The 25,677-nt window shown below is 42.8% G+C and overlaps 2 protein-coding genes across 10 annotated transcripts in view; one reads left to right on the top strand and one right to left on the bottom strand.

The window, feature by feature from the left end:
- Positions 1–25,677, bottom strand: part of Greb1l (GREB1 like retinoic acid receptor coactivator) — a 257,622-nt gene that overhangs the window by 3,115 nt on the left and 228,830 nt on the right. For all 6 annotated transcript variants that reach the window (XM_020186390.2, XM_074070137.1, XM_074070134.1 and 3 more), the window contains 13 exons: positions 19,779–19,894; positions 18,760–19,004; positions 15,808–16,379; positions 15,481–15,583; positions 12,645–12,800; positions 12,225–12,364; positions 9,769–9,930; positions 9,437–9,641; positions 5,416–5,581; positions 4,228–4,455; positions 2,921–3,062; positions 1,859–2,059; positions 34–172 (listed from right to left, as the gene is read on the bottom strand). In XM_020186390.2, the coding sequence (XP_020041979.2) occupies positions 34–172; positions 1,859–2,059; positions 2,921–3,062; positions 4,228–4,455; positions 5,416–5,581; positions 9,437–9,641; positions 9,769–9,930; positions 12,225–12,364; positions 12,645–12,800; positions 15,481–15,583; positions 15,808–16,379; positions 18,760–19,004; positions 19,779–19,894 (2,575 nt within the window). The remainder of the gene's footprint in view (positions 1–33; positions 173–1,858; positions 2,060–2,920; positions 3,063–4,227; positions 4,456–5,415; positions 5,582–9,436; positions 9,642–9,768; positions 9,931–12,224; positions 12,365–12,644; positions 12,801–15,480; positions 15,584–15,807; positions 16,380–18,759; positions 19,005–19,778; positions 19,895–25,677) is intronic.
- Esco1 (establishment of sister chromatid cohesion N-acetyltransferase 1) overlaps positions 1–25,677 on the top strand; it is a 109,544-nt gene that overhangs the window by 70,416 nt on the left and 13,451 nt on the right. Inside the window, exon 12 of one of the 4 annotated variants that reach the window (XM_020186399.2) lies at positions 17,029–18,764. The exons of 1 other annotated variant lie outside the window; for it this stretch is intronic. In XM_020186399.2, coding sequence (XP_020041988.1) covers positions 17,029–17,053 — 25 coding nt within the window. In that variant the 3' untranslated portion in view covers positions 17,054–18,764. Of the gene's footprint in view, positions 1–40; positions 14,861–17,028; positions 18,765–25,677 lie in introns of those variants that run through there. 2 more of the 4 variants (XM_020186396.2, XM_074070138.1) reach the window with 2 other exon arrangements.

The following is a 25,677-nucleotide window of genomic DNA, read 5'->3' as shown; positions in this document are numbered from 1 at the left end:
ACATTCACAATCTAGATACCAAATTTGATTTACCTTTTAGAAACTTAAATTTCTTAAGAAGATCAGCACCTACAAAAGAGTCACAGAGGTACAAGAGGAGTCCACTGAAAAACACCCCTTCACAATTGACATTGCTGGAGTGGGGTCTGGAGCTGATGTAGCAGATGGCCACCTGAAAGCATCAAGCAGAAATAGCAAGGGCTTTTCAAAAGCAAGCAAACAAGTCTGCACTTAGCTGAGTGAGTCAGTACCTTTCTCTTTATTTCAGGGTGAAGGAGCCCAATCCTTTTCAGGGTTAGCCTAAGCTTTGCATCTCTTTTGTTATAGAGTGCCAAGTTTTAACTAACTTATTTTTTATAGTGAAGGATAGTTTGACAGACATTAAGAAACTAAAGAAGCTCCTGCACCTAGAAGTATAAAAATTAAAAAAAAAACCCAACATTCCTTCCCTAACAAGGCATACTTTCAGGAGAGATTAAATGTTTAGGTTACCTTATTGATGAGAATAAAAATATTTTAATACTAAGTATTCAGTAAATGTTAGTTGTCATTAGTACTAGTATTGAGATTGTGTTGCCTAATACCTAGAGCTCTAGACTCTAGGGTAGTGGAATTAGGAGACCTGGGTTAGACACATAATTTACATAGATACCATCGAGGGTATTCTTATACCACATAGCTTTTTTTGAGACAGGGTCTTGCTGTGTCATCTGGCCTCAAACTCTCGATCCTCATGGCACAGCCTCCTTAGTGCTGAGATTATAGGTGTGTACTACCCCGCCTGGCCATCACATGGTTGAGGATATTCCTTCTATCTCTAAAAATCTATAATTCACGGCCTAACCTACAGTGTAGACTATTGAAACATTATAAAAATGAGGATGTAAAAGTTACCATTAAGTTTTAAAGATAATCCAACTGCCTTCAATTTGAGAAAAATTTAAAGTTAAAACAATTTGTGTACAGAGATGTGTGTGTTTGGTCAGTACATGCAAAGAAAACACCCTGGAAGTACATGTAGTATACCAAAATGTTTTTTGTTGTAGGTGATTTTTTTTTTTTTTTTAATTTGGGATCAAACCCAGGGCCTCATGCATGCTAGGCAAACACTAAACCACTGAGCTACATCCCTAGCCCTGTTGTAGGTGATTTTATTTTTCTTCTTTATACCTTTTCTTTTTTTAAAACAACTCATTAGGAGGATATATTGTATTATTGAAGATAACATAATTGAATGAAGCTTTAAAAATAACCCCAAGGAAAATCCTAAGGAAAAGCTTAATGGCAAAAGTCTGGAGGTGCGAGTGGCAGTTTAAAAAGCTGAACTAAGGACTAGTGGAGTGGCTCAGGTGGTAGAGCGCCTGCCTAGCAAGCATTAGGCCCTGAGTTCCAGCCCCAGTCCTGCCCCCCTCCAAAACAAAACTGAACCAGAAAACTGGTAGAGAGCTTGAGAAAGAAGTTCGGGGGTGGGAGGCAGAGAAGCGGCAGTTGTAGAGCTTATGTGGCACACATTCGTTTGTGCAGTAGTCACTGAGCTCCTCTTCCATGCACTAAGACAGCGTGTGCCTTTGGAAACTCAGTCTCATGGAGAAAGTCCACATGACTGCAGTACAGTCTGATCAGTGTCAAAAAGCTGCTTCTGCCCAGGGTCACTGAGGGAAGCTTCACAGAGCAGCTTCACTGTTCAGCTGTGAGTAGTCACTCATTCTGTAGAGAAGGACAGTTGCCATCACCTCTTGTGTGAGCCTTTGTATTAAATGGCACAGGCTCCCTCTTGTCACTATTGAAGTTTTCAAATCAAGCTAAAAGGGGGAAATGAATGGATGTGGGAAGGACATGGGAGCCACCCCACCTTTACCTCCTGTCCAATGTTAAGGTAGCAGTCGATGGCCAGCACAGGACTCTTGAAGTTCTGGATGGCTTTGGGGAAGAGTTTATATGCAGCATGTTGAAGGAACCTCTCGAGGAGAAACTGTGCAGGGGCTGCCAGAAGTGTGTGCTCACTGTCAGGCGCGCAGACGTACTGGAGGGGCAGGATGGGAGCTAGGCTCTCTGACACCTGAAATCAGAGCCAAGAAGTTCAGAGAAAATGTCTCTGAAGGAAACGTCAGGGATACACTGGATTGCTTTCCAACAGTCTCCACAGACGGAGACCCCCTTATCCGAAGTGGCTATGTTCTAAGACCCCCAGTGGATATCTGAAATCACAGTACATATACTATTTTTCTCCTGTACACATACACCTGTGATAAAGTTTAAGAAATCAACAATAATAGAATAACTATAGCAGTACCGTGTAATCAAAGTAGTGTGCATGTGGTCTTTCTCTAAAGTGAAAACATTAATATTTTCAGGCCAGGGTTAGCCATGGGTAACTGCAACAGCTTTTGCATTAGCAGCAGCACACAGTGACATGCTAGGTTCACATGTGTCTGTCACATTTGAAAATGATAGAGAAGTATAGGCCTATGGAATTTACTTCGCAGGTTTTATCTGTATTATCTTTCTAAAGAAAGTCTGGCAAAGGAGCAGGCAAGCATCTTGATTCACTTTTCTCTCATGCATTACCTAAGGAATATCACAATGTAAAGTTTGCCGTCTTAAAACTAGAGCTTTGTTGGAGTTGTTAAGGCTTTTAATTTTGTTAACTTGTCAAAACTTATGTTTTGGTTCTAGCTACTTGTAGCTGTAATCCTAGCTACTTGGGAGGCTGAGATTTGGAGGACCACCAATAGTTCTTGAGACCCTATCTCCAAAATAACCAGTAATAGAAATGAAACTGCATAGCTGACATTTAAGAACTCGCTTGAGTTACTTCACTTTCTAATTCTGGGGAAAGTATTTACTGACAGTATCTAATAACAAAGATATTCATCATTGTGCTTATTTTCAACAACAGAATCAAGTTTGGGTAACTTACCATGATCTTTGGCTTAATGATAAAGTCCCTTTGTCCTCCAACCTGAACTTGTTTCTTCATGAGACTGAAGTTATTAAAGCGGCAGATGAGCAGGCCACTACTGTTTGTCCTCAGGTTAAAGTCAACATCTTCACAGAAATACCTAAATCACAACCAGAAAGATAGGTTTCTTTGCCAGTTATATCTCAGCTGTGATAAGTACAGAGAAATGTGGCACATTTGAAGAGAGCCTAAAACATTTGACCTTACCCTCATGGAGCAGACCCTCAGCACTGATCTGGGAAAATCCCAAATTTGAGCAGTATAGCCACTAAGGAAGGAGGAAGTGGGGCAAGTTTGGTCCCAAATATGCCTCAGGGTTTTAGGTATTCTTGGGCAGAAATAGCAATGTACATTTTGCATACTCCAGCAGGGCAGGAGTGCTTCCAGTTTTAAAATTATAGCTACTGACAGGTACCAGTAACTCACCCCTGTAATCCTGGCTACTTGGGAGGCTGAGATTCGGAGGACCACCAATAGTTCTTGAGACCGTAGCTCCAAAATAACCAGAACAAGATGGACTGGAGGTATGGCTCAAGGGGTAGTGTCTGCTTTGCAAGCACAAAGCCCTGAGTTCAAACCCCAGTCCCACCCAAAAAAAAAGAAAAAAAAAAATCTGCCAAATTTAAAACACGGAAGTGGAAGCAACAGCTATTCTAATAGTTAGAAAGGTTGGGGACTGACATAAAAGGGACTTTGTGGTCCCTGACATTGATTCTTGGCCCTTCTGGTTTTCCAGGAATGTGAACATAATTTATTTAGGAGGCAAAGCCAAGGGCCAGCCTGCTCATCTCCTCTGCTGCCTTATTGAGGAAAGTGATTTCTTTCTGAGTTCTGAGCATGAATAGGGGGTTAGTCTTGCATGTTTGTGGGTCCACTCACTGACATACATTGATTGAACAGTTTTTGTACTGTTGAATAAGATGGCTGAAGTGTTTTCTCAGTTTCATACTGTAACAAAATGTATTAAGGGTCTAGGTAATTAATGCTAGGCATGGTAGTACATGTCTGTAATCTTAGCAATCTAGAGGCTGAGGAGGAGGATCATAAGTTGGAGGCCAGCTTGGGCCACATAACAAGTTCAAGGCCAGCCCGGGTTACATGGCAAGACCCTGTCTGTAAACTAAAAGGGGGTCTTGGTAGCTGGATGATGAAGGGGCTTATGATCCAAGACACACAGAGAGGAATAAAAACACTGCAGAGGCTGGAGGCAGACAGCAACAATCAGTAGATGCCAAGGTGGCCTGCATCCAGGAGGCCTGACCTACCTGTTGAAGTCATACTGCACATTCTGAGTCAAGTCTATGTTGAGGAGAATGAAGTCATGCACGTGGCACCTCGAGAATGGGGCCCTTAGGCTCTGAGAAGTCAGTTTGCTGCTCCATTTCTGTATGCCCAGGATTGCGTAGTGGACAATTTTTGGTGTGGCTTCAATATGCTGCAAGACACTCTTCAAGGACACATTCTTACTGGAAACTCCTGCTTCCATGGGCTGGCTATAAAATGTAAAGTTTATATAAAATGTATTACTGAAAAAGATCATTTATAAAGGACCAACACTACTATCTGTACACTAGGAATACTGTAAAAGATGTAATAAGCAGATTTACTTTGTATTAGCTTGGATTAGGGAAGTGTTACACCCAGTAACACTTCATGTCACTGCATGTCACAATTAAAGATGCTGTCTTTGGGGTGAGTCTTACCACTTAAGGCAGAGAAAGAAATCCACTGAGTAATGAACAGGTGTTACCAAAGAGAGGCAGCCAGAGGCTAGAATTCAAAGGTTCCCAGTTCTGGTAGTTATGTGTAATAAAGGAATAGGTGAAAATTTCACAGTTGAAGACAACAGTGGAAGCAAGGACAGAAAATCCCAATGTTTGAGCTGGAGTGGGCCTTGAGATCATCTAGCACCTTTGGGGGAGGGAGTATATTTATTGTAAAGGACCTTTTAAATGTTTAGCATTCCCTTACCTTTGGCTCCCTGACAACTACTCTCACTGTGATACCCCCAAATGTCCTCTTAGGGCAGTGCTCCTTCAGGAGAACCTGATTTTGGTTCAGCCATAATTTCAGTTTAGTCATGTGCTGGACTTGAGACTTGGGTGATGTAACTTTTCTTTTTCATATAGATATTTTAGAAAAGAGCTGGGACTACAAACCAGGTCTCTTTCCTGGTCCAAATGCCAGTAGTCTTTATGGATAAATCATAGTGTCTCAACAGATCTGTATAGCTAGCTAAACACCATCATGCAGAAATAGTCCAGAATTTAATGGCATACTGTGTCTTAAAAAAAATCCTAGACCACTGCAAAATGTGCTAGTAAAGGCTATCTCATTGTTGGCCCTGCTCTGGAAAGCTGTAGCTCTTTATTTACTTGGAACTGTTACTGCAAAAGCCTCTATGGTATAGCATTGTGTCATACTCCTCCAAAACTGCTTGCAAGTATCACTACCTGGTTTGCTCTTGAGCACTGTGAATGTTCCATAGGACACAGGAGTCATCCATCACGACGATGAAAGGCCAGACACACTGGCGTTTGACTCCCAGCTCTTCCAGGCGGTTCCTCTCCAGTTCTAGGTTGTGATAGGACAGCTCCTTAATGAGGAACCTAGCAGCACCTGGAAGGCAGCACAACCACAGCTACACATGCTTTTGTTCATGCTTGGCCAGTGCCCTCAGCTCACATTTTCTCTACAAGCATCCCAGTCACATGCCCGCCATGCAGGTGGGAGCCAATAAAGAGTTCAGGCAGTAGTTCTCTAACCAGTGGATATAAGAGTCACTGGGATGTCAGTTTAAAATGTAGATTCCTAGGCTCCTGGTCAGAGATTCAATTGAGTAGATCTGGGGATGGGCCAGAAACATCTTTGATGATGCATGAACTGCACTCTGAGGAGTACTACAAGAATCCAGCCTCCAGCCAGGCAACAATGGCTCTCATCTATGATCCTTGGTACTTTAAGAGGCTCAGATCAGAAGAATTATGGCTCAAGGACAGCTCAGACAAACTGTTCACAACCCCATCTCCAGAATAGCCAGAAAAAAAATGGACTGAAGGTGTGACTCAAGCAGCAGAACACCTGCTTTGTAAGCATGAAGCTCTGAGTCCAAACCCCAGGCCCACAATAAGTAAATAAATAAAAGGCTGAGGTACATAATGAGAATAGTGATGCCACATACGCACACACAATCAAGCTTCCTTGAAATGGGTTAGTTCCTTAAATCATGAAAAGCACTCTCCACTCAATGTCTTGCACTAGAGAGTACCCAGGGTTGCAGTGAGTGGGATGCCATTTCTACTCGTGACCCCTGCTTTAGATACCTTTAGGAAATTGGCAGTATCTTCTCTGAAGGTCATTCTGGAGACTGCCACCCTTTCCCTAGATCTGTTTTTCACAAGAGACAGTATGGTATAGTGAGTAAGAAAATAGATAGGAGACAAGCTGCCTGAGTTTAAACCTTGATTCCACAATTTTTTAGTCTTGTGACTCTGAACAATTCCACTGAGCCTTGGTTTTCCCTCCTGTGAGAGGTGATGATTGTGTCTATCTCACAGAGTTGGATGGTGCTCAGGGTGATACCTACCATATCATAAGTACTCAGTGAATGTTAGTGATAATTAAGATAATGACCAGAAAGAATTAGCCAAATTCTATGAGTGGGCTACCTTAAAATGAAACAAAGTGTAGATTATAATGAAATGAAGAGGCTGAAAAAAAAAAAAAAACTACTAAATCTAGAGAGGAACCCAAAACAGTTTTATTATGTTGAGGGTAATACTGGGATTCAGGAAAACCTACCTTCTGAGAGTATGTGTGTAATAGTTTACATCCCAACATAATAGGCATATATAAAAAGTCCACATTAACATCATCATGGTGGTGAAAGACTCAGTTTTCCCTCTACAATCAATTGGTAGTTTGCTTTTATCACTTCTATTTAATAGTACTGGGAGTTCTAGCCAAAGGAAAAAATAAGTCATCCAATGTGGAAAAGAAGTAAAATCATCTCTCCCCAGATAATATGTATGAGGGAAATATTAAAAGCTCCACAGAAAACTCTGTTAGGAGTAATATAAAGATTTAAAAAATCACTAAAAGTCAGCTGTATTCCTATACACAAAATAAAGTCTAAAACTCCTTTTACAATAGCATCAAGAAGAATAAAATACTGAGGAATAAACCTAACAAGGAGACAAAATTTTGTACAGTGAGAAGTACAAAAGGAAGTTGAAGATACCAAAAATGGAAAGATCCCATGTCTACAAATTGGAAAACTTTATCTTGTTGGATGTCAGTACTACCTAAAGTGATTAATAGATTTAATACAATCCTCATGACTTTTTGCAGAAGTAGAAAAATCCATCCTTAAATTCATGGAATCTGAGGACACCCCAAATAGCCAAAACAATTTTGACTCACTGGTACAGGTAATGATTTTGTAGCTAGGACTCCAAAGGCACAGGCCACGAAAGTAAAAGTAGACAAATGGGATACAGCAAACTAAGAAACTTCTGAATAGCAAATTAAACAACCAACAGAGTTAAGAGACAACAAAAACAATGGAACAAAATATTTGCAAACATTTGATCCAATAAGGAACTCAAAAAGCTAACTACTAGAAAACAATTTAAAAATGGGCTAAAGATCTGAACCAGGCACTTTTCAAAAGAGAAGTGGTGGTGCTTTGCCTGTAATCCCAGCAGTTGGAGTCCAAAGTAGGAAGATTGCAAGTTTAAGACTAGCCTAGACTACACCGCAAGACCCTGCATCAAAAAACCAAAAAATGAACAGAAAAGACAAAGGGTCAACAAACATGAAAAGGTGTGGTTTTCATAGGCATTTCTCTGATACAAATCAAAAACACAATGAGATATCATCTTACCCAAGTTAGAATGGCTATCACCAAAAAGACAAAGAATCCATGCTGGAAAGGTGCAGAGGAAAGTGAACTGCTATGGGCTCATGCCTGTAATCCTAGCTACTCAGGAAACAGAAGATCGTGGTTTGAAGCCAGCCTGGAAATAAACAGTTTGAGAAACCCTATCTCAAAAAAAAAAACCTTCACAAAAAAAGGGCTGGTGGAGTGACTGAAGGTGTAGGCCCTGAGTTCAAACCCCAGTACTGCCAAAAAAACCCCCAAACAACAACAAAAAACCAAACAAATCTTATTACTTTAAAAGCCATAGTAAAGTAGTGTGGTAGTGATATAAAGACAGACAGACGGAAAATCCAGAAATAAGTCCTCTCGTATATGGTCAAGTGATTTTAAGAGTGCCAGACTGGGGTAGGGGGTGATTGTATCTTCATCAAACTATGTTGGAAAAACTGGATATCCACATGCATAAGAATGAAGCTGGACCCTTACAAGAATTAAACTGCATAGGAATTAATTTAAAAATAAGACTTAAATAAAAGCTAGAATTACAGGATATTTAGAAGAAAGAAAAAGACTTCATGATACTGAATTTGGCAATGATCTCCTGAACCAAGAATTGAGAAAAGGAAAACTAGTTTCAGGATTTTGTGCATTACAGGACACCATATAACAGAATGAAAAGGCAATTCATGGAATAGGTGAACATATTTATAAAATGCCTTCTAAGGAGTTAAAGTCCAGAATATATAAAGAACCCCTATAATTTTTAACAACAGAGTGATCCAATTGAAAAAAATGAGCAAAGGACCCTGGGAGACATTTCTTTAAAGAAGATAGATAACCTAAAAGCATATGAAAACAAAAAAAAAGTTCTACATTCGCTAATCATTAGGGAAATGCAAATCAAAATCAAAGTGAAATACCACCTCAGACACTCACAGAAGCTGGTGGGGAAAACTTAAGAACTACAGTGCAAGAAGTGCCCCAAAACACAGCTCAGTTAGAGGTTGCCTGCTACGTAAGAAAAATGAAGGTGTTCTAGACATCCTGAACCTTCCACAGCTGTCAAACACTCAGAAACCACCAGCCCTTCTGAGAAAAAGTAGGAAGGACTCTTGCCAGTCACTTTTACTTTGTCACAGCATATTGATGCTTCCAATTCCTGATTGGACAGCAGACTGCTAGAACTTGCCATGTGCTCCTTCCTTCAGTTCCAGAAGAACTGAGTCAGGGTCCTGCCAGATCAGGTACAGCACTACCTCCCCTCCCTCAGACCATCTTCTTCTCAGAGCTACGTTCTAGCTTCAAGTGCTCAGTCCAGGAGTATATGCAGCCTACCTTGGGAAGAATCCTAAATGCTTCCCAGGGTACTCAATATACAAGTGACTTCTTCCTTAATCACTAGTCCTCAGAAGCTAAAAATTTTGCAAAACTTCACAAGTGGGGGGTGGGAGGAGAAATTCAGGTAGAATCAAAAGACCTGTGGTCAATAGGACAGGACAGTTTCCAGAGGCCACCATTGGAAGTTTCATGCTAAGGGAATGGAGCTCAGTTTGTCTTTTCAGCCCTTCTCCCTGCCCCGGGGTTCCCCTTACCCACGCCTGCATTATTGAACATGCCAGGAAGCACCAGCATGATGTGGTTGGGCCAGTACTTGCGATACAGCGGCATCTCATATTCTTTGACCACCAGGAGGTGAAGGTGGTTGATGCCCTCCATGGCGTGGAAAAGGTTTAGGAGTCCATGCTCGTGTCGGCCACTGGAAGGAGTGAAAATAGGGCTCTTGACTGCATTCAAATTCTGCTGAAAGGAAAACAAATAAGAGACCAAAAAAAGGGAAAGTAAAACCCTTAGATGTGAGTAGCTTAAACAACTAACCTAGGGCCTTGATAACTGGCAGCCCTCACATCCAGACACTCTCACCCACCTTGTCTGAAACCAGAGGCAGCCGCATGCTCTCCAGGTGTTTGCCCTGCTTGCTGAAGACAAAATGACTCTCTTTGGATTTGGGAATGATGAAATAGAGCTGAACCTCTTCTCCCAGCATAGACGAAGAAAACGTGAATGCATGAAGGGTGGAATCAGACATCTACATTTGTAAAGAAGAAAGGAAAGGAATTGTAAACACATGTTTTTCAGACTTTCAGGCCACTTCTTCAGGTTGTTACCAAGAGAGGTAAACTGAGCTGCAGCATGCAGAAGGCTGGGAAGGCAAGCCCTTTATTTAGTAGCTGCCAAGCAGCTTTCCCTACAAGGCCTCGACACCATGGAGAAGCACTTGTTGGCACTGTCTGCGTTCTTCCTGCACTGAAGGTTACAATGCTCAGTCTTGTGCAGGGGTCAGACATCCCTGTGGCCTCTCCTACTAAGTATGCATTCCCAAAGGCTCTAAGTTATGAAGGAAAAAGACTTCTGTTCTACATGAGTCAGGCGAGGGACTGAGTGTCAACTCTAACTGAAATGGTGACTTAGGTATCATTAAAATCCCTCTGTAGCCCCATATTGCCTGGCTACAGTGAAAGATGAAGAGCTTTGAGCAGTCATTTAGCCTAGAATTCTGGCTAAATGGGGGAGACGATTTGACTCATCAAAGCCAAATATAAATTTAATCTATTTTAAAATTGCTGGATGATCACGTGCTCTCAGGAACCTGTCTCCAATGTAATAGGTCTCTAAGAGCTTTATAATGTAGACAGTATTTGGCTTAATGAAAGGATTACATCAGTTTTTACCAACAGCTAGAATCCAGGTGGTTTCCCAATAGTTTTAACTTAAATATTACATTTCAGGAAAAAAATAACATTGTAGTTTTCTCATTAATTTTAGTTTATTCTGCTTTACAAATGTACTGTGATCACGCTGAAACTATACGAAGAGTTTGTCTTGAGTGGGCAGTAATGGGGTTTGAACTTAGGGCCTCACATTTGCTAGGCGGATGCTGTGCCACTTGAGCCACACCCCAATCCTTTTTGCTTTGGTTATTTTTGGAATATGGGTTTGTGCTTTTGCCTGGACTACAATCCTCCTATTTATAACCTTCCTTGTACCTGAGAAGATAGGTGTGTCCACCATGCCCAGCTTATTGGTTGAGACAAGGTTTCAGTAACTTTTTGTCCAGGCTAGTCTTGAACCTCAATCCTCCCAATCTCTGCCTCCCAAATAAGTAGCTGGGATTACAGTGTGAGCCACTGTGCCTGGCAAAGAGGGCTTTTAAAAGGAACTTTCTGTAGAAATCTATGATTTATAGACCAGGGAACCTGCATCTTCTGTATCCTGTAAAATATTGTGAGCTGATTTCAAAGCACCCACCAGTAAAAATAATGGGATACAAAAGGTAATTTGCATTCTAGTTTTACAGTGCATTGTTTCTAGTGCCCATTTGTATTTCACGTTACAATGTGGGGGAGGAGGACCTGGTCTTGAAGAGCTTAAACAGGTTCAGCAGTCCTGGGCATCTTGGCTTAGAAGCAGCATATGGAGATGTGCTCAGAGCCAAGTCATAAAAATCAAGAAGCTAACACTGGATTTCCTGTGGAACTTACCCCCCAAACAGGTGCTGGGCACTACTGTCATTTTCTGCTTTTCCCTTTTTTTGTGCTTAAAGACACACTAGACAAAAAGAAACCAAATATAGCTGGGGGTGGCAGAATGTGTACTTAGCATGTGTGAGGCCCTGGGTTCAAGTCCCAGCACAAATAAAGTAATAATAAATATCCGGGCATGGTGCCACACATCTGTTATCCCAGCACTCAAGAGGCAGGAGGATTTCGTGTTCAAGGCCAGTATGGGCTACAAAATGAGAACTTGTCTCAAAAAAAAAAAAATTGAAATGATGAAAAGACCAGCTACTAAGGGGTATAGGCTCACATCCTGTGTTTCTGTCGCAGTCCTTACTCCTTAAAACAAACATACATTGACTCCACTGGTCAAAACCATCCCAGCCTTAAGTAAGAAGTGACTAGCTTGGTGCAAATCAATAGACATGTTTGGACCGAGGGTCCAAGGGCACACCTGTGGATCTGCTGGATAATCACGGCCTTTTGGTCAACAACCTGAAGTGGGGGGACCTCTTACCAAGTCTATTATAGTATCTAGCTTTTTCAGGATAAACATCTCAGCTACTTTTTAACCTAAACACAACACAAGTAGCCATTTAGGTGAAGTAACTTTAGACTCTGAATGGAGCTGCTTTCCTCCTGCAGTTTGGGGAAGCCCAAAGTTCAGCTTATCACTGCTTTGGGCACTTTCTTATCAGTGAGTGTCTGCCTCTCATAATAAGCTATCCTTTTCCTACGGCCTGAAAAGTACTTGGTTTTCATTCTTCTACGCCATCCTTACATACAAAATCCACATTGCTAGCAGAGGCCAAGGCGTGATCTGCACCTGGGAGGCAGGGGTGAAGTCCATGTACTGGTGGCACTGCTCACAGTGGTGAAAGGTGTTGTAGGCTGCATATTTGGTCAGCATCATGGACACGGTTTCTCGTTTCCGGGACTCTTCAACTTTGCATTCCTTTATTATTTCTGTGAATAAAGGTGCAGAATACTGTTAACTCCATAATGGACATAGGAAGGCCCCTATGCCTGGGAAGAATAGTCCCCAAAAGGACTTTTCCAAGGATTCTGTAATTTATGTCCCGACAAGCAGGTATAAAAGTCAAAAGATGATGTGCATGTGTGTAAGAGAAAAAACGAAGAATTATTTAAGCAGCCCTCAAAAGATTTAACTGTCCCTGGCCTCCTGCCCCACATTAGTATTTCTTTGGCCTTCAAAGGATATAAGCCTGGCTTCCTGTGCACTGACCTTGTTTGACCCCTGCCAGCTTCTCAGTATATACCAGGCTCATCAGACGGTACTTAGGATCATGCACACTGACATCAAAAGGCAGTTTGCTGAAGCTCTCGATGTCAGGCCAGGGCTCTCCTTCTGACTGGCTCACATCACTGCTTTTGTTGTAATCTAGGACAAGAAAGTGCACAAAACGGGTAGGATGCCCTCCCTCCCTCCCTCCCTTATGTCAGGGGGAGAGGTTTTCTCAAATGTAAAGCCCAGATGGGTGAACAAAGACATTTTTGAGAAATGAGCACCCCCTACCCCAGGATAGAAGGAACAGAAGCTTTCCTTCAGACCATGCCAGGAGGGGAGGAGCGTTGCCCTCATTGGCGCTGTGCTAAACTCTAGGCCCCCAGTTCACAAAACTCCCACATCCATCAGGTCAACCAGGTCTCCCACCCCAGTGTTCTTAAAAACTTGTTTAATTTGGATGATCTAAATTCTTAAGAGTTTTAACTGTGGGTTTTTTTTTTTAATAAAGTGATAGTAAAGTTTATTAGGAAAGAAATACACTTTAAATAGACTAAAAGAATGAAGCAGCTGTGTGATACCGATGCTCAAGAGATCTTAGGACAACTAAGTTGTGAGACTCTGGGTAGCTCACAAACCCCCCACACTCGGGCCCCATTCCTGGGAGTGGTAAAGTCAGAATCTGTTTTACTACCCAAGCACCCAGCTGTACCATTCTAATGTGCGGTCAAAGTGGAGAGCCCCCAGACCTGGCCATGAATTCTGCTTCTGCTCCTTACTACTTCACACCTGTAGGTACTAAACTTAACCCCTCAAAATGCCAGGAGAGGGGGAGGGGGAAGGAGAGAGGGGGAGGGGGAGAGAACGAGAACTGGGGTTGGAACTCAGGGCTTCACATTTCTCAGGCAGGCTCTACCACGTGAGCCACTTGCCAGCCCTTTTTTCGTGTGTGTTGGGTATTTTCGAGATAGGGTCTCAAGGTGTGGGGCTGGCTTGGAACCGAGATTCTCCATGTCTCTGCCTCCTTAGCTAAGATTACAGGTGTGAGCCACTGGTGCCCAACAGCGCCCAGATTCTTAAAAGCACTGGGGGTGGTATATTTAAAGTGCTGTGATAGTGGCAGGTACATAGTGTGTGTCCCAACAGATGACATTTATCGTTATTAATTAAATGTATAAGATCAAAAAGTAGCTTAAGAATCTTAAGCCTAAAGGGAGAATGGAATGCACTTGTAAAAAAAAAAAAAAAGCCTAAAACTGCAAGTACAACTAATACAAATAATAGGGGTTTTTTTGGGGGGGTGGCGATACTGGAGTTTGAACTCAGGGCTTCATGCTTTGCATGCACTCTACTACTTGAGTCACACCTCCAGTCCATTTTTTTGCTCTGGTTATTTTGGAGATGGGGTCTCACAAATTACTTGCTTAAGGCTGGCCTCCAACCATGATCTTCCCAATCTCAGTATCCCAGGTAACTAGGATTACAGGTGTGAGCCACTGACAACAGTTTAATACCCTGAGTTGAAGTCTGCATTTCACTTAAAATTTCAAGCATGTTCTAGTTAGGAAGGTATCATTGCGCCTTTCCAGATATGTTAACCAACACTAAAATGAGGGAGGAGGAAGAAAGCCAAAGCTTGCCTGTCAGTCGTGCTAGACCAGACTCAGAGCCAGGGTCTCTCTAGCAGGATCTGAGGGTAAAATTAAAGGCATTGGCTCTATTCTGTGCCAAGGAGCCTAGTGACAGAGTTGGCAGGAAATATAGTGCCTTGTTTCTGATCTGTTTGCTCTGGCTTTGCTCTTATGACACCAGACCCTTTGCAGGGTTTTCCATGTTTTGAGGACAACCTGGAGCTCTGGTTCCTCTTTGTGCCAGGCCTGGGGATTTGGTGCAGCTCATCTCAGACACGAGAGTGTGAGTGGGAAGATGAGACTGTGTGTATGTGCGGCTTGTGTGTAAAATCATGGATATGAATTGGTGAGAGATAGAAAAAGAATTGGACCAAAAATAAAATGATTAAATATAACTGATTTTAATCACTCTTGCCTGTACTACATTAGTTCTTTGTGCTGGTCACAGAACAGGCCCATCTGTTTTCAAAAAGCAAGTGAGGGGCTGGAGGTATGGCTCAAGTGATAAAGCCCCTACCAGGTGTGAAGTCCTGAGTTCAAACCCCAGTACTGCTAAAAAAAAAAAAGTGAGGTGAGATCGCTAAAGAGCTAATTTGATAGCAGATACTAAAGGGAGTCCTTAGTGGGCATATGTTTGAGGGACTTCAGAAGAACTTCTACTTGGTGGCCTTGTGCATGCTCTATTACTGAGCTATACCCACAGCCCTGTCAAACTACTGTCTTGGATATCATTGCAGAGGAGAAGGGGTTTTGTTTGCAGCACTAGTTGTTAGTTCTGCACACAAAGGTTTTCATTTCATTATAGTAATCCTGTGCCTTCACTGAGGACCTAAAGTTAAAAATAAGATACACACTAGCTAACCAAGGAAGGACTTGTATCCCTAACATGCAACCAGAAATGTGCCCTGGATCCTTCCACAGCTGAGCACTACAAATTGATTTTCACACTGGTTTAACCATTTAGGCAATGAACCAAGAGCAAACCTTTATAAAAAGCCTCTTGCCCAGCAGTTTGTTGGATAATGAACAGAGGGATACCCTCCTGACCTTTAGGAGCTAAAAGGGTGCTGTTTACTTGGCAGTACTTGCTAGATAACATTGTCTCCAACGTCAAGATACTTGCAGGTTAGTAACTGCAAGTTAGTTATGGTAGGCACCTGGAGTGGAAAGCAAACTCATGGCTTTCTCTGGTTAGTGCAACTCACCGGTGTTGATCTCCTCCTCGTCGTACACGTCTACCTCCAGGAGCCGGATGAGCATGCGGAAGAGGATCCTAAGGAACTGTAAATAGGAGCCAGTCTTTCCCACCTGATGGAAATATTTTTAATTGGGGAAGGGTGGAGGAGTGGAAGAGAAAGGAGGGAAAGAGAAAAGAAATTTCACACCTTGGCTCTTCCAGCTGAAAGGCCTAAATGAGTCCTCAGGGCTGTGCCACTCCCATCCACCCCCAAGAGGTGCCCTGGCTTCTCCCCTTTTTGGGGAAAATGTGCTAACCCCAGGCTAAGTCAGGGCCCAGCCTGGCCCATCCCTACCTGGGGGGGCCCACTCAGCAGCAGCCGCCGTGGATGGAAGGTCCGGGCACCTGAGGCAGAGTCTGGCTGGTTGCTGTAGTCAGCGTGGTGCTGCCTGGCTGAGGTCCACTGCCGGTAGTAGAGGGACTGCTCCTCGCTGCTCATGTCCTTGTGCAGGCTCGGCCTCAGGGAGCTCACCCAGGCCACGTCAGCATGTGGTAGCAGGGATGAGGAAGATGGCAGCTTACTGCCCTTCTGGGAGCCCAGGAGACTGTAGGCCGCCTTAGATAAGATAACTACTGGGGGCAGGGCAGTGTGCAGGCCCCTAAGGCCTCTGGGGGGCTGTCCTGGCCATGCAAGGCTCCGGGAGCCTGATGAGGATGAGGAGGGCTTGGAGGTGGTGCTGCTGGCCATCAAAGGACCCAGGGAGTCACACTCCTGCTTCAGGGTCTCCCCAGCCCTGGCAGTGCTGGCAGAGACCCCTTCATCCAGCCCCACACTGGTGACTGGGCTTTGGAAGCTGGAGGTCAGGGACTGCTTCTGGGACTTGTCAGCTGTACTGGAGGAGCTCACCCCATTCTCCATGATGGAACCTGAAAGAGAATGGATGGCACTCACTCATACCCACACTTCACCAATGCCCAGGGAAGGAGGCAGAGGCCAGGAAACAGCTGCAACCTGGCTTGGCTGTGTGGGCTACAGACATTGTGGTAGAATCTTATCTTTCCCTCTGTCTCTACACCCCTCCATCCTCTCCTCTGCCCCAGCTTCTCAGTGGGTTTGGCAAATGGGAGATATCAGCGGGAAGTTGATTCTTCTTTGCCTTCCCCTCTTGCATGGTCACTCCGGGTATCTGCATTTCTGTACTGAGAGCTGCAGGTTTCTAAGAGTCCCCTCACTTCTCCAGGTCTAGTGGAGGTCAGAGTGTTTCTAAAAAGGAAAACACTGGAAGGTTCTTGGAAGATGCATCAGCCATGGAGTTGTTAATTAGAATGGAATACAACGTCATATCCTAATCTTACTACTATGCTGCTTTTATAACAGCAGTTACACATACCTCTGAATTATAGTATATAGGCCTATAATGAGCAAAAAAGGAATAACAGCTTTTAGAAGGAAAACACCAGAAATTTTGAAGATGTGTTAGCCAAAGAGTTCTTTCATAGTAGGGAATACTGTCCTACATTCTAAACTTTGGGGATCCAGACCCCAGCACTACACAACCTCTTGCTCCTTTCCTAGGTCCTGCCCACATCTTTGGAAATAAGTCCCTTTATTAAACTCTCCTCAAACACCCTGGTTCAGAGATACCATCCTCTCCTGCAGGACCCTGATACCTACAGGCTCCACACCTCTGGCTGGGGATCATCTGTAGGTAAGTGCCCAGGTTGTAGCCATTTTCCAAATTAGGGAAGACTACAGAAGGCAGATCTGGTGTAGTCCTCCCTGCATGTTTGGCCAATTCACTTCAAGTATGCTTGCCCCAAATAGAGCAGCCTTTCTGTGATTTGAGGACAAACCAAAAGCTCCTACACTCAAGGCTGAGTGTAGGAGGCACTTGCAATAGGCAAGTGGTTCAGTTCCAGCCTTGGAAGATCTTGACAAGTAGCTGCTAACTGGCAGTGATTAATCCCAAGCCACTACACTGCTCCTCTGACTTTCTTGTGGGGCAGCTTGTCTTCCCCTCACAGCCTCATCACCCTCTGAGGAAGCCCATGAGGTCTGCATGCTTAGTGTTGTGAGCACAGCCTGTGGGGTAGAAAACCACTCAGTAAAAGACAAACTGCAAGTTGATTTGAGCAGCCAACACGAGTTGTGTAGGGTGGCTGTACTGGCAAAGGGAAAGGGGGAATGTGACAAAGAGCCACCAGGAGGGAGACTTCCTCTGCCCCTCACCTTTCCCTTCCTGATGAGAATTCCTGTGCTTCAGATGTGACATTTCCCCTCCCTTCTGTTACTCTCCACTATCCTCTGATTATTTTGATTTGACCTCAGAGGGAAAACTGGGGAGCCTGCACTGGTGAGGTCAAGGGAGGTGGAGGGATAAACAGGGTCAGCTCTGACCCTGCTGAGGGAGAGTGGCTAGGCACAGCAGGGAGAAGGGCAGTCCATGCTTTCAGGTCACTACAAACAGGAAACCACTTAGGCAATGGTCTCTTCAGTTCCTACAGAGGGAGCGAACAGCTGCTGACAGAATGCACAGGAAGAGTAGAGCCACTTTGTGTGTGTGTGTTTGTACATGTGCGAGAGAGAAAATGACCTCAATGATAGTTCAGAAAAAAGTGAAGGAGGAGGGCCATGTGGCCCAGTGTTAGTGGTGGTTCCCTCTGGTGGTGGGATTATGTTTCACTTCTGTACTTTGATATATCTTCCAACTTTTCCGAGTGAAGCTTTATTACTCTCATAATCAGAGAAAACTGGAAACAGGGCTGCATTTGCTGTACTGTATTTTACTGGATGAAAATTCACACCAGGCCTTGCCATAACACATGTTACTATAAGAAGGGGGGCCTGCAGGCTGCCTGGTGGATTTTCATAGTTGACCAGTGGCCCCAGAGCAGCGTTCATGGTACAAACACTTGCCATTAGGTATTTAGGAAAGTCATCTGTTCATTCCTTCATCTGTGCCAGGTACTGAGTCACTAAACATAAACTTACAGCCTCAGGTCCTGGAAGAAAAAGAGGGCCTTTGTATAAATATCATATGCAGAGTAACTGTGAGGAGATAAGGATGGGAAACACTAGGGAATATGGTGCAGGATGTGGCTGGTGAAATCTGGTTATTGAGTTTAGCCTATCACCAAAGTCTTGTGGCTGTTCAGCTGTCCTGCCTTCTGGGAGACTGAGGTCTGGAGAGGAGGCCACAGTGTCTGAGGCTGCTGGAGGCCGTGGGAGTCAGTGATAGGCTATGCCTTCCACACACCCACACACCTCTTTGCCCATCCCTCCCACAAAAGAGGAGCGAGCACTGACCTGAGGTTCCAGTGACAGCACTGCTATTGCTCTGCGGCCGTTCTAGGTCAATGAGCAGCTCCTCGGAGTCCTTCTCGCTGCTAGGGGCCTGCTCTGGCTCCTTCCCACTGAGGTCCAGGGCAGCAGTGGGCCCCCGAATGACCTCCTTTGAGACATAGCAGCATGCCAGACCCACCTCCTGCTCCAAGGCGGTGCGAGTTAAATAGCTTGAGTCGATTAACCGGAGGTCACAGTACTTCAAAGACCTGCACAGAGTAAATTCGTTGGTGTCAGATCCCTCTGGTTAGGCATGCAGTGTTTAAGCATACATGGAAGTCCTTGGGTAGCTGTGTAGTGAAGACCACAGGCTTCCATGCCAGCTAAGCCTGGTTTAAACCTCACCTGCCACCTCCCAGGCATCAACCTAACTTCTCTGTGCTTCACTTTCTTTCTCATTGTAGAAAGGACAATGAGAAGCCCCCAGAAGGGCTGGGGTATGGCTCAGTGGCAGAACACTTGCTTAGCATATATGAGGCCCTGGTTTCAATTGCCAACACCACCAAAAAAAACAAAAAGGGTAAGTAGAGAGGAGAAAGGGCTGTCAGTGCAGGGAAAAACGCATGACACATGGAAGGCATTTTGGACATAGCCTGACCCACATGCAGTACACATCAAATAGATGCTTTTATTGTTGTTCCCATCCAGTCTATGGACCCAGATCCTTCAAGGGGTTGAGAACAGCAGATTTACAGAGACAAAGTACTTTATCAAAAAAAAAAATCTGTATCTCCTGTTTTTCCTCTCAGCCTCTCTGGCTGCCTTGCTTTCAGGCACAGCCACTTCTCAAATGTGGCCTCTCCCATTCCCAGCATTGCCAGGTGCTCTCTGGAAAGCTCAAAGAGAGAATGAAGGAAGACTATTTCTTATGTCCTTGCCTGAAGCAGTTCTCTACCAAACAAAGGAAATGAGTGCACACTAGACAGTTCATCAGTTCAGCTGGGCAATTAATGAGAAGTAGAATCAGTTATTCACAATTGTACCTGGGAAAGGTTTCTCCAAGAGGGTCTTTGCCAGTTAATATCACTATACAAGGGAGGCCTTCTAAATCTTGATACGTCCGAGGGATCCACTCTTCGGGCTCATTCCCTCTCCAAATCTGTAGGAGAGACCCATATGAAATAGTTCCCACTCTAGAACTCATTCAAGTTTACACCTTTATGAAGGTGTCTAAACACAGATTTCAGTTTCCTAATGACTTCCACTAAGTGTATTGTAGATTTTAATTGCTACCTTAAAAAGCATTCACAAAACACTTGTATGAGAATATGGTCTTTCATTTTTATCTCAATAGGAAAAACAGAAGATCTTGGAATTCCTCATACATTAGCTCCATAGGCCAAAGAAACACTGAGGAACATCCCACCAGAGGTGCAAACTTTGCAGCCATTCTGGCTACCCCCACTAACTCAAGGCACTTAAATATACTCTCTTCATAGAATGGACAGACTCTTGGGATTGGGTCATTGAATAAGACAGTTTCAGTTGTGAATGGCCCAGCAAAGAGTGTCAAAATGCCATCAAATCAAGAACATAATGCAAGTAGCCACTTCTGAAGGCTATTTTTTCTCTTTTCTCACTTTATTGACATTAAAAACAACCGACAGGTAATTATTGGCTTAAGGCCTCTAAAGAGCTTCTTGCAAGAAAGCCAAAAATATAGCTTGACCAGACTGGACCAAGGAAAAAAAAATTGCCCTTGTTTGGAAGAGTAATGCAGTTTGCTCATGGCTTCATGAAGTTTTTATTAAGCGCCAATTTCTCATATATACATTAACATAGATATATCTTTAATAAAAGGAACATCAATCTCAAAAACCTGAACATACCAATGAAAAGGGAGAAATACCACCAACATGAAAGGTGTTCAAAAGTAAACAGACCTCATATGTTTTTCTGTTCTAGAACAGAAAGAAAATAGACCACCTCAAGAGAGTAAGGCAATTTTTATTATTTATTACATGTATAGCATCTCACTATGCTTATATATCAGCTTTCTAGCAAGTTAGTCTAAGAAATGAACTAACAATCTGATAATGCTTTGGTGAGCAAGGACTAAGAAGTAAGGTGTTAAGTAATAGATACAATTTTATTTTCAAATAGAAGGGTATTTTCTTTACTAAGCACAAGTAATAAAAAGAAACCCGTGAGACAAGAGATAATATAATAGGGTTTGATAAATGATTTGTATTGATGTCTAGAAAAGACACAATGAGAGTTGGGCTTGGTGGTACAAGCCTGTAATCTGAGTACTTGGGAGACTGAGACAGGAGAATCATGAGTTTGAGGCAGCCTCAATTATTCCAATAAGACCAAGACCCTGTCTCAGAAAAAAAGAAAAAGATCCAATGAAGAAAAACCAGTCTTTAATCTGTAAAACTGGAAGAACCTTAACTGTTCTCATGCTTTTTACTATACATGTATACACACACACACACACACACACACACAAACACACACAAGCCATGGGAAAAATCAGTAAATCTGCATTACTGTTACAACCCTGAAAGACTTTTCTATGCCTTAGAAAGTTTTTTTTTTTTTAAATAGTAGAAGAAAAACTATATAAAATTTGGAGCTGGGCTCAAGTGGTAGAGTGCCTGCCTAGCAAGCACAAGGCCCTGACTTAAACTAAAGAATTCTGGAATAGGAATCATTGGCCTTCACAATGGATTCATGCTCTCTTTGACAATGGGAGTCTCCCTGAATGTGTTTTATCTCCCAGATAAAACTCCTAGGTCACCATTCCACCAAGTGTAGTAAGGTTGGGCTACAATGATGGGATAACAGATAATGATGTTTACTACAGGAGGTAATTTATTTTTACATCTTACTTTTACTCTTCACTAACAAGAGCTAGCCACTGAATTTCAGGGTAGTCCTGGACTCAAGAAACTCTTTTGAAAGGTTCACATTCCTGTTGGAGGAAATGATTTATTTAGACTTAATTTGTATCCTTCCAAAGTGCTTGCCATCACTTGTAAATAAACAATAATACAAGCTAATGAGGGATAAGCACAAAAATGAGATAATGTAATAGAGGCAGTGTTCGATTTTGCCCAAGACTGCAGATAAAAGACATACCCATGCCATCCTGAGAATTGTAAAGGAAGGAGGTAACCTTGAGATAAACAGATGAACCAGAATCTACCCAGCAAAAGACAGTCGTGCTTAGATGTGAACATCCCACAAGGATCTCATATTTTCACTCTCACATGAATGGAGAATATAAACAAGATAGATTGGTTTTGAGACTATGGGGCTGTCTTATGTGGTTGCTTCCCTGGCAACCACATAAAAATTGAGAGACCTGTTACTGCTTTGAGAGGTAATTACTTAGGGCCCCTAAGTAATGGCCAAACTGTCAGAACAGTGGTCCTCAACTCTGGCAGCATAGCTCAATTACCCACTGAAAGCTCTGATGGCAGCTGTGATGTGCTAACAGTCAGGTGAAGAGCCTCAGGCCTTGATTACAGTTTTCAAACAATGGGACAGAGGGTCAAATTATTTACAATCCACTGATGTATACTGACTGGCCCTAAGACTACATAAGGAGCTGCACTTATTCAGGGTCAATGAAGACCACAGAGGGAATTCGAAGATGGCGGCTAGAGGGAGGAAGCAGAAAGTGTGCCTTCTAAAGTAAAATCTTGGAGAGACGCTGGAGATACACCTTACAGGAAAAACCACCAAGAAGAGGCAAAACTTTGACTCCTCCACACCTCCAGCCTGCATGTAGCATCCCCACTTCACGTTGAATGGAGAAACCAGGAGGGCTCCAGCGCCACCACCAGATGGCAGCACCCAGATGGCTTGGGAAGACGCGGACCACAAGGTGAGCTAAGGGTACGTGGTACTCCCACAGACAGCCCTGGGCCAGATCAGCATAGCCCCCTGGACAGACCGACCCCCACCCAGGGAAAAAAGAAAAAAAACTGAATAATAAGCAATAACAACAAAAAAAACACATAGCAAAGATGGCGGGGCACCCTGAGTGCCAAAGGGGGGAGGGGAAATCCCTTACAAGCCAGCTGGAAAAGGCAGGAGTGGCGGCACACGCCCAGCAATCAGGAACAGGAAAGCTTGTAAAAGTGGCAGTGGGAGGAAAACTCCACAGGAGAGGGGGGAAGGCCCACTTCCCATGTGAACTGTAAAACACACTGGCCTGAGAAAGCTGGTGCAGTGTCACCTCCGCCAGTGTGCTTGGAATGGGGAAGCTTGTAGCAGTGGCCATTGTGCTCAGGAGAACTCTAAGTAAACAAAGCCTGCAGGGCCATGTGAGTGTTAAGCTCACTCCTGAGATCTGCATAAATAAAGCCTCCAGCAACAGCAGGCTGACAGCAGCGGGCAGGCAAGCCGCAGCCTCAGAGAGCCATTCACAGACCCGTCTCCAGACTCTTTTTTTCTCTCCCTACCTTTGATGAGACAAAAACTGAACTACACCTGCATGCTGAAAAACTTATTGAAACTGTATTGCATTTGAACTTGGGACACTTTGTGGTATTTTTTTGTTTTGTTTTGTGTTGTTTTGTTTGGTTTGGTTTGGTTTTTTTCCCCTTTTATGAGACAACAACAGAACTACTTCTGAGATACCTCTCCAGGATTGGAAGCTGAGGGACAAACACCAAAATTATTAAGACTGAAACTTTATTGCATTTGAACTTGGAGATTTTTCTTTTCTTTTTATTATTATTTTTTATTCATTTTTTATTTTTTATTTTCTTTTCAATCCTCTGTCTCTCTAATGCCTGTTCAGCTTACTGTTGATTAGTACACGATCTCTCCCTGTTTATATCTTTGCAACTTTTTTGTTTCTTTGTTTTGTTTTTTTCTACTTATTTGTTTTTCCCTTTTTCTTTAACTTCTTTGCTTTCCATCTCCTCTCACCCTTCCACTCTAAATGCCACCAGTGTTATTATTACAAGCTAGAAAATACTTAATTGCACACAGTACAGGGACCATAACGACACCAAGGACAATGACGGGAAGACAGAAAAAACAGGGAAACCAGTTTCCCCTCAGCAAAAAATTAGTACAGGAGCCAGAGGGAAATGAAGAAAACAGATACTCAGATCCAGACTCCAACAAATTGAAGATAAACTATGCCAAAGAACCCAATGAAGCCCACAGGAATAATCTAAAAGAAGAAATACTACAGGTACTCGATGAAAATTTTATAGAGATGATACTGGATATGGCCAACCAAAATGTAGAGAAGACACTCAAGAAATTCCAAGACAACAAAAATAGAGAATTTGAAAAAGCAAAAAGAAATAAAAGAAAACATAGAAGCACTATATAAACACCAAAGTGAAACAAAGAACACGATTAATAAAGAGATAAATGAACTCAGGATAAAAATAGACAACATTAAAGAGGAAACGACTCAGGATATGGAAAACCTCAGAAAAAAGAACGAAACAGAATTGCAAAACAAAATGGAAGGCCAATCCAGCAGAATAGAACAAACAGAAGACAGAATCTCAGAACTCGAAGATGAAATGGTAATTAAAGGAAAAACTGAAGAACTACTAAACAACTCAAGACCTGTGAAAAGAAAATGCAAGAACTCACTGACTCCATCAAAAGACCAAACCTGAGAATCATGGGCATCGAAGAAGGAGAAGAGGTGCAACCAAAGGGAATGAGTAATACATTCAACAAAATAATAACAGAAAATTTCCCAAATCTAGAGAAATCTATTCCCATACAGATACAAGAGGCCTCCAGAACACCAAACAGACCAGACCAAAATAGAACTACCCAACGGCATACTCTCATTAAAACAACAAATGCAGAGACTGACAAAGAATAGTGAAAGCTGTAAGAGAGAAAAAACAAATAACATACAAAGGTAAACCTATCAAAATCACAGCAGACTTCTCAAAAGAAACATTAAAAGCAAGAAGAGCTTGGGGTGAGATCTTCCAGGCACTGAATGAAAATAACTTCAACCCCAGGATACTCTACCCAGCCAAGCTATCATTCAAAATAGATGGAGCAATAAAAGTCTTCCATAAGCAGAAACCAAAACAATATGTCACTACAAAGCCACCACTACAAAAGATTCTTCAAGGGATTCTGCACACAGAAAGTGAAACCCAACATAACCATGAAAGGGCAGGCAGCACCAAACTACAGGAAAAGAAAAAGCAAGAAAGTAGAGAGTAACATCAACTTAGGTACCCACAATCAAACCTTCAAACAACTAAGACAACTAAATGACAGGAATCACTACATACCTCTCAGTACTAATACTTAATGTTAACGGACTTAATTCCCCCATCAAAAGGCACCGTTTGATGAAATGGATTAAAAAGGAAGATCCAACAATTTGTTGCTTACAGGAGACCCATCTCACCAACAGAAATAAGCATAGGCTTAGGATGAAAGGCTGGAAGAAGATTTACCAAGCTAATGGCCCCGGAAAACAGGCAGGAGTAGCAATACTTATCTCTGACAAAGTAGAGTTCAAACCTACATTGATCAAATGAGATAAGGATATTCCATACTAATAAAGGGAAAACAGACCAAAAGGAAATAACAATCATCAACCTGTATGCACCCAATTTCATCAAACATACCCTGAAAGACCTAAAAGCATATATTAACTCCAACACAGTGGTTGTGGGAGACTTTAGCACCCCATTATCATCAATAAATAGGTCATCCAAACAAAAACTCAAAGAAATCCTAGATCTAAAATATGCAATAGATCAAATGGACCTAGTAGATGTCTACAGAACATTTCATCCAACTTCTACACAATATACATTCTTCTCAGCATCCCAGGGAACCTTCTCCAAAATAGATCATATCCAAGGGCACAAAGCAAGTCTCAGCAAATATAAGAAAATAGAAATTATACCATGCATTCTATCT

Source organism: Castor canadensis, chromosome 4, assembly GCF_047511655.1.
Source record: "Castor canadensis chromosome 4, mCasCan1.hap1v2, whole genome shotgun sequence".
In the NCBI taxonomy this organism is placed as follows: Eukaryota; Metazoa; Chordata; class Mammalia; order Rodentia; family Castoridae; genus Castor; species Castor canadensis.
This window is presented reverse-complemented; position numbering and strand designations above follow the sequence as displayed.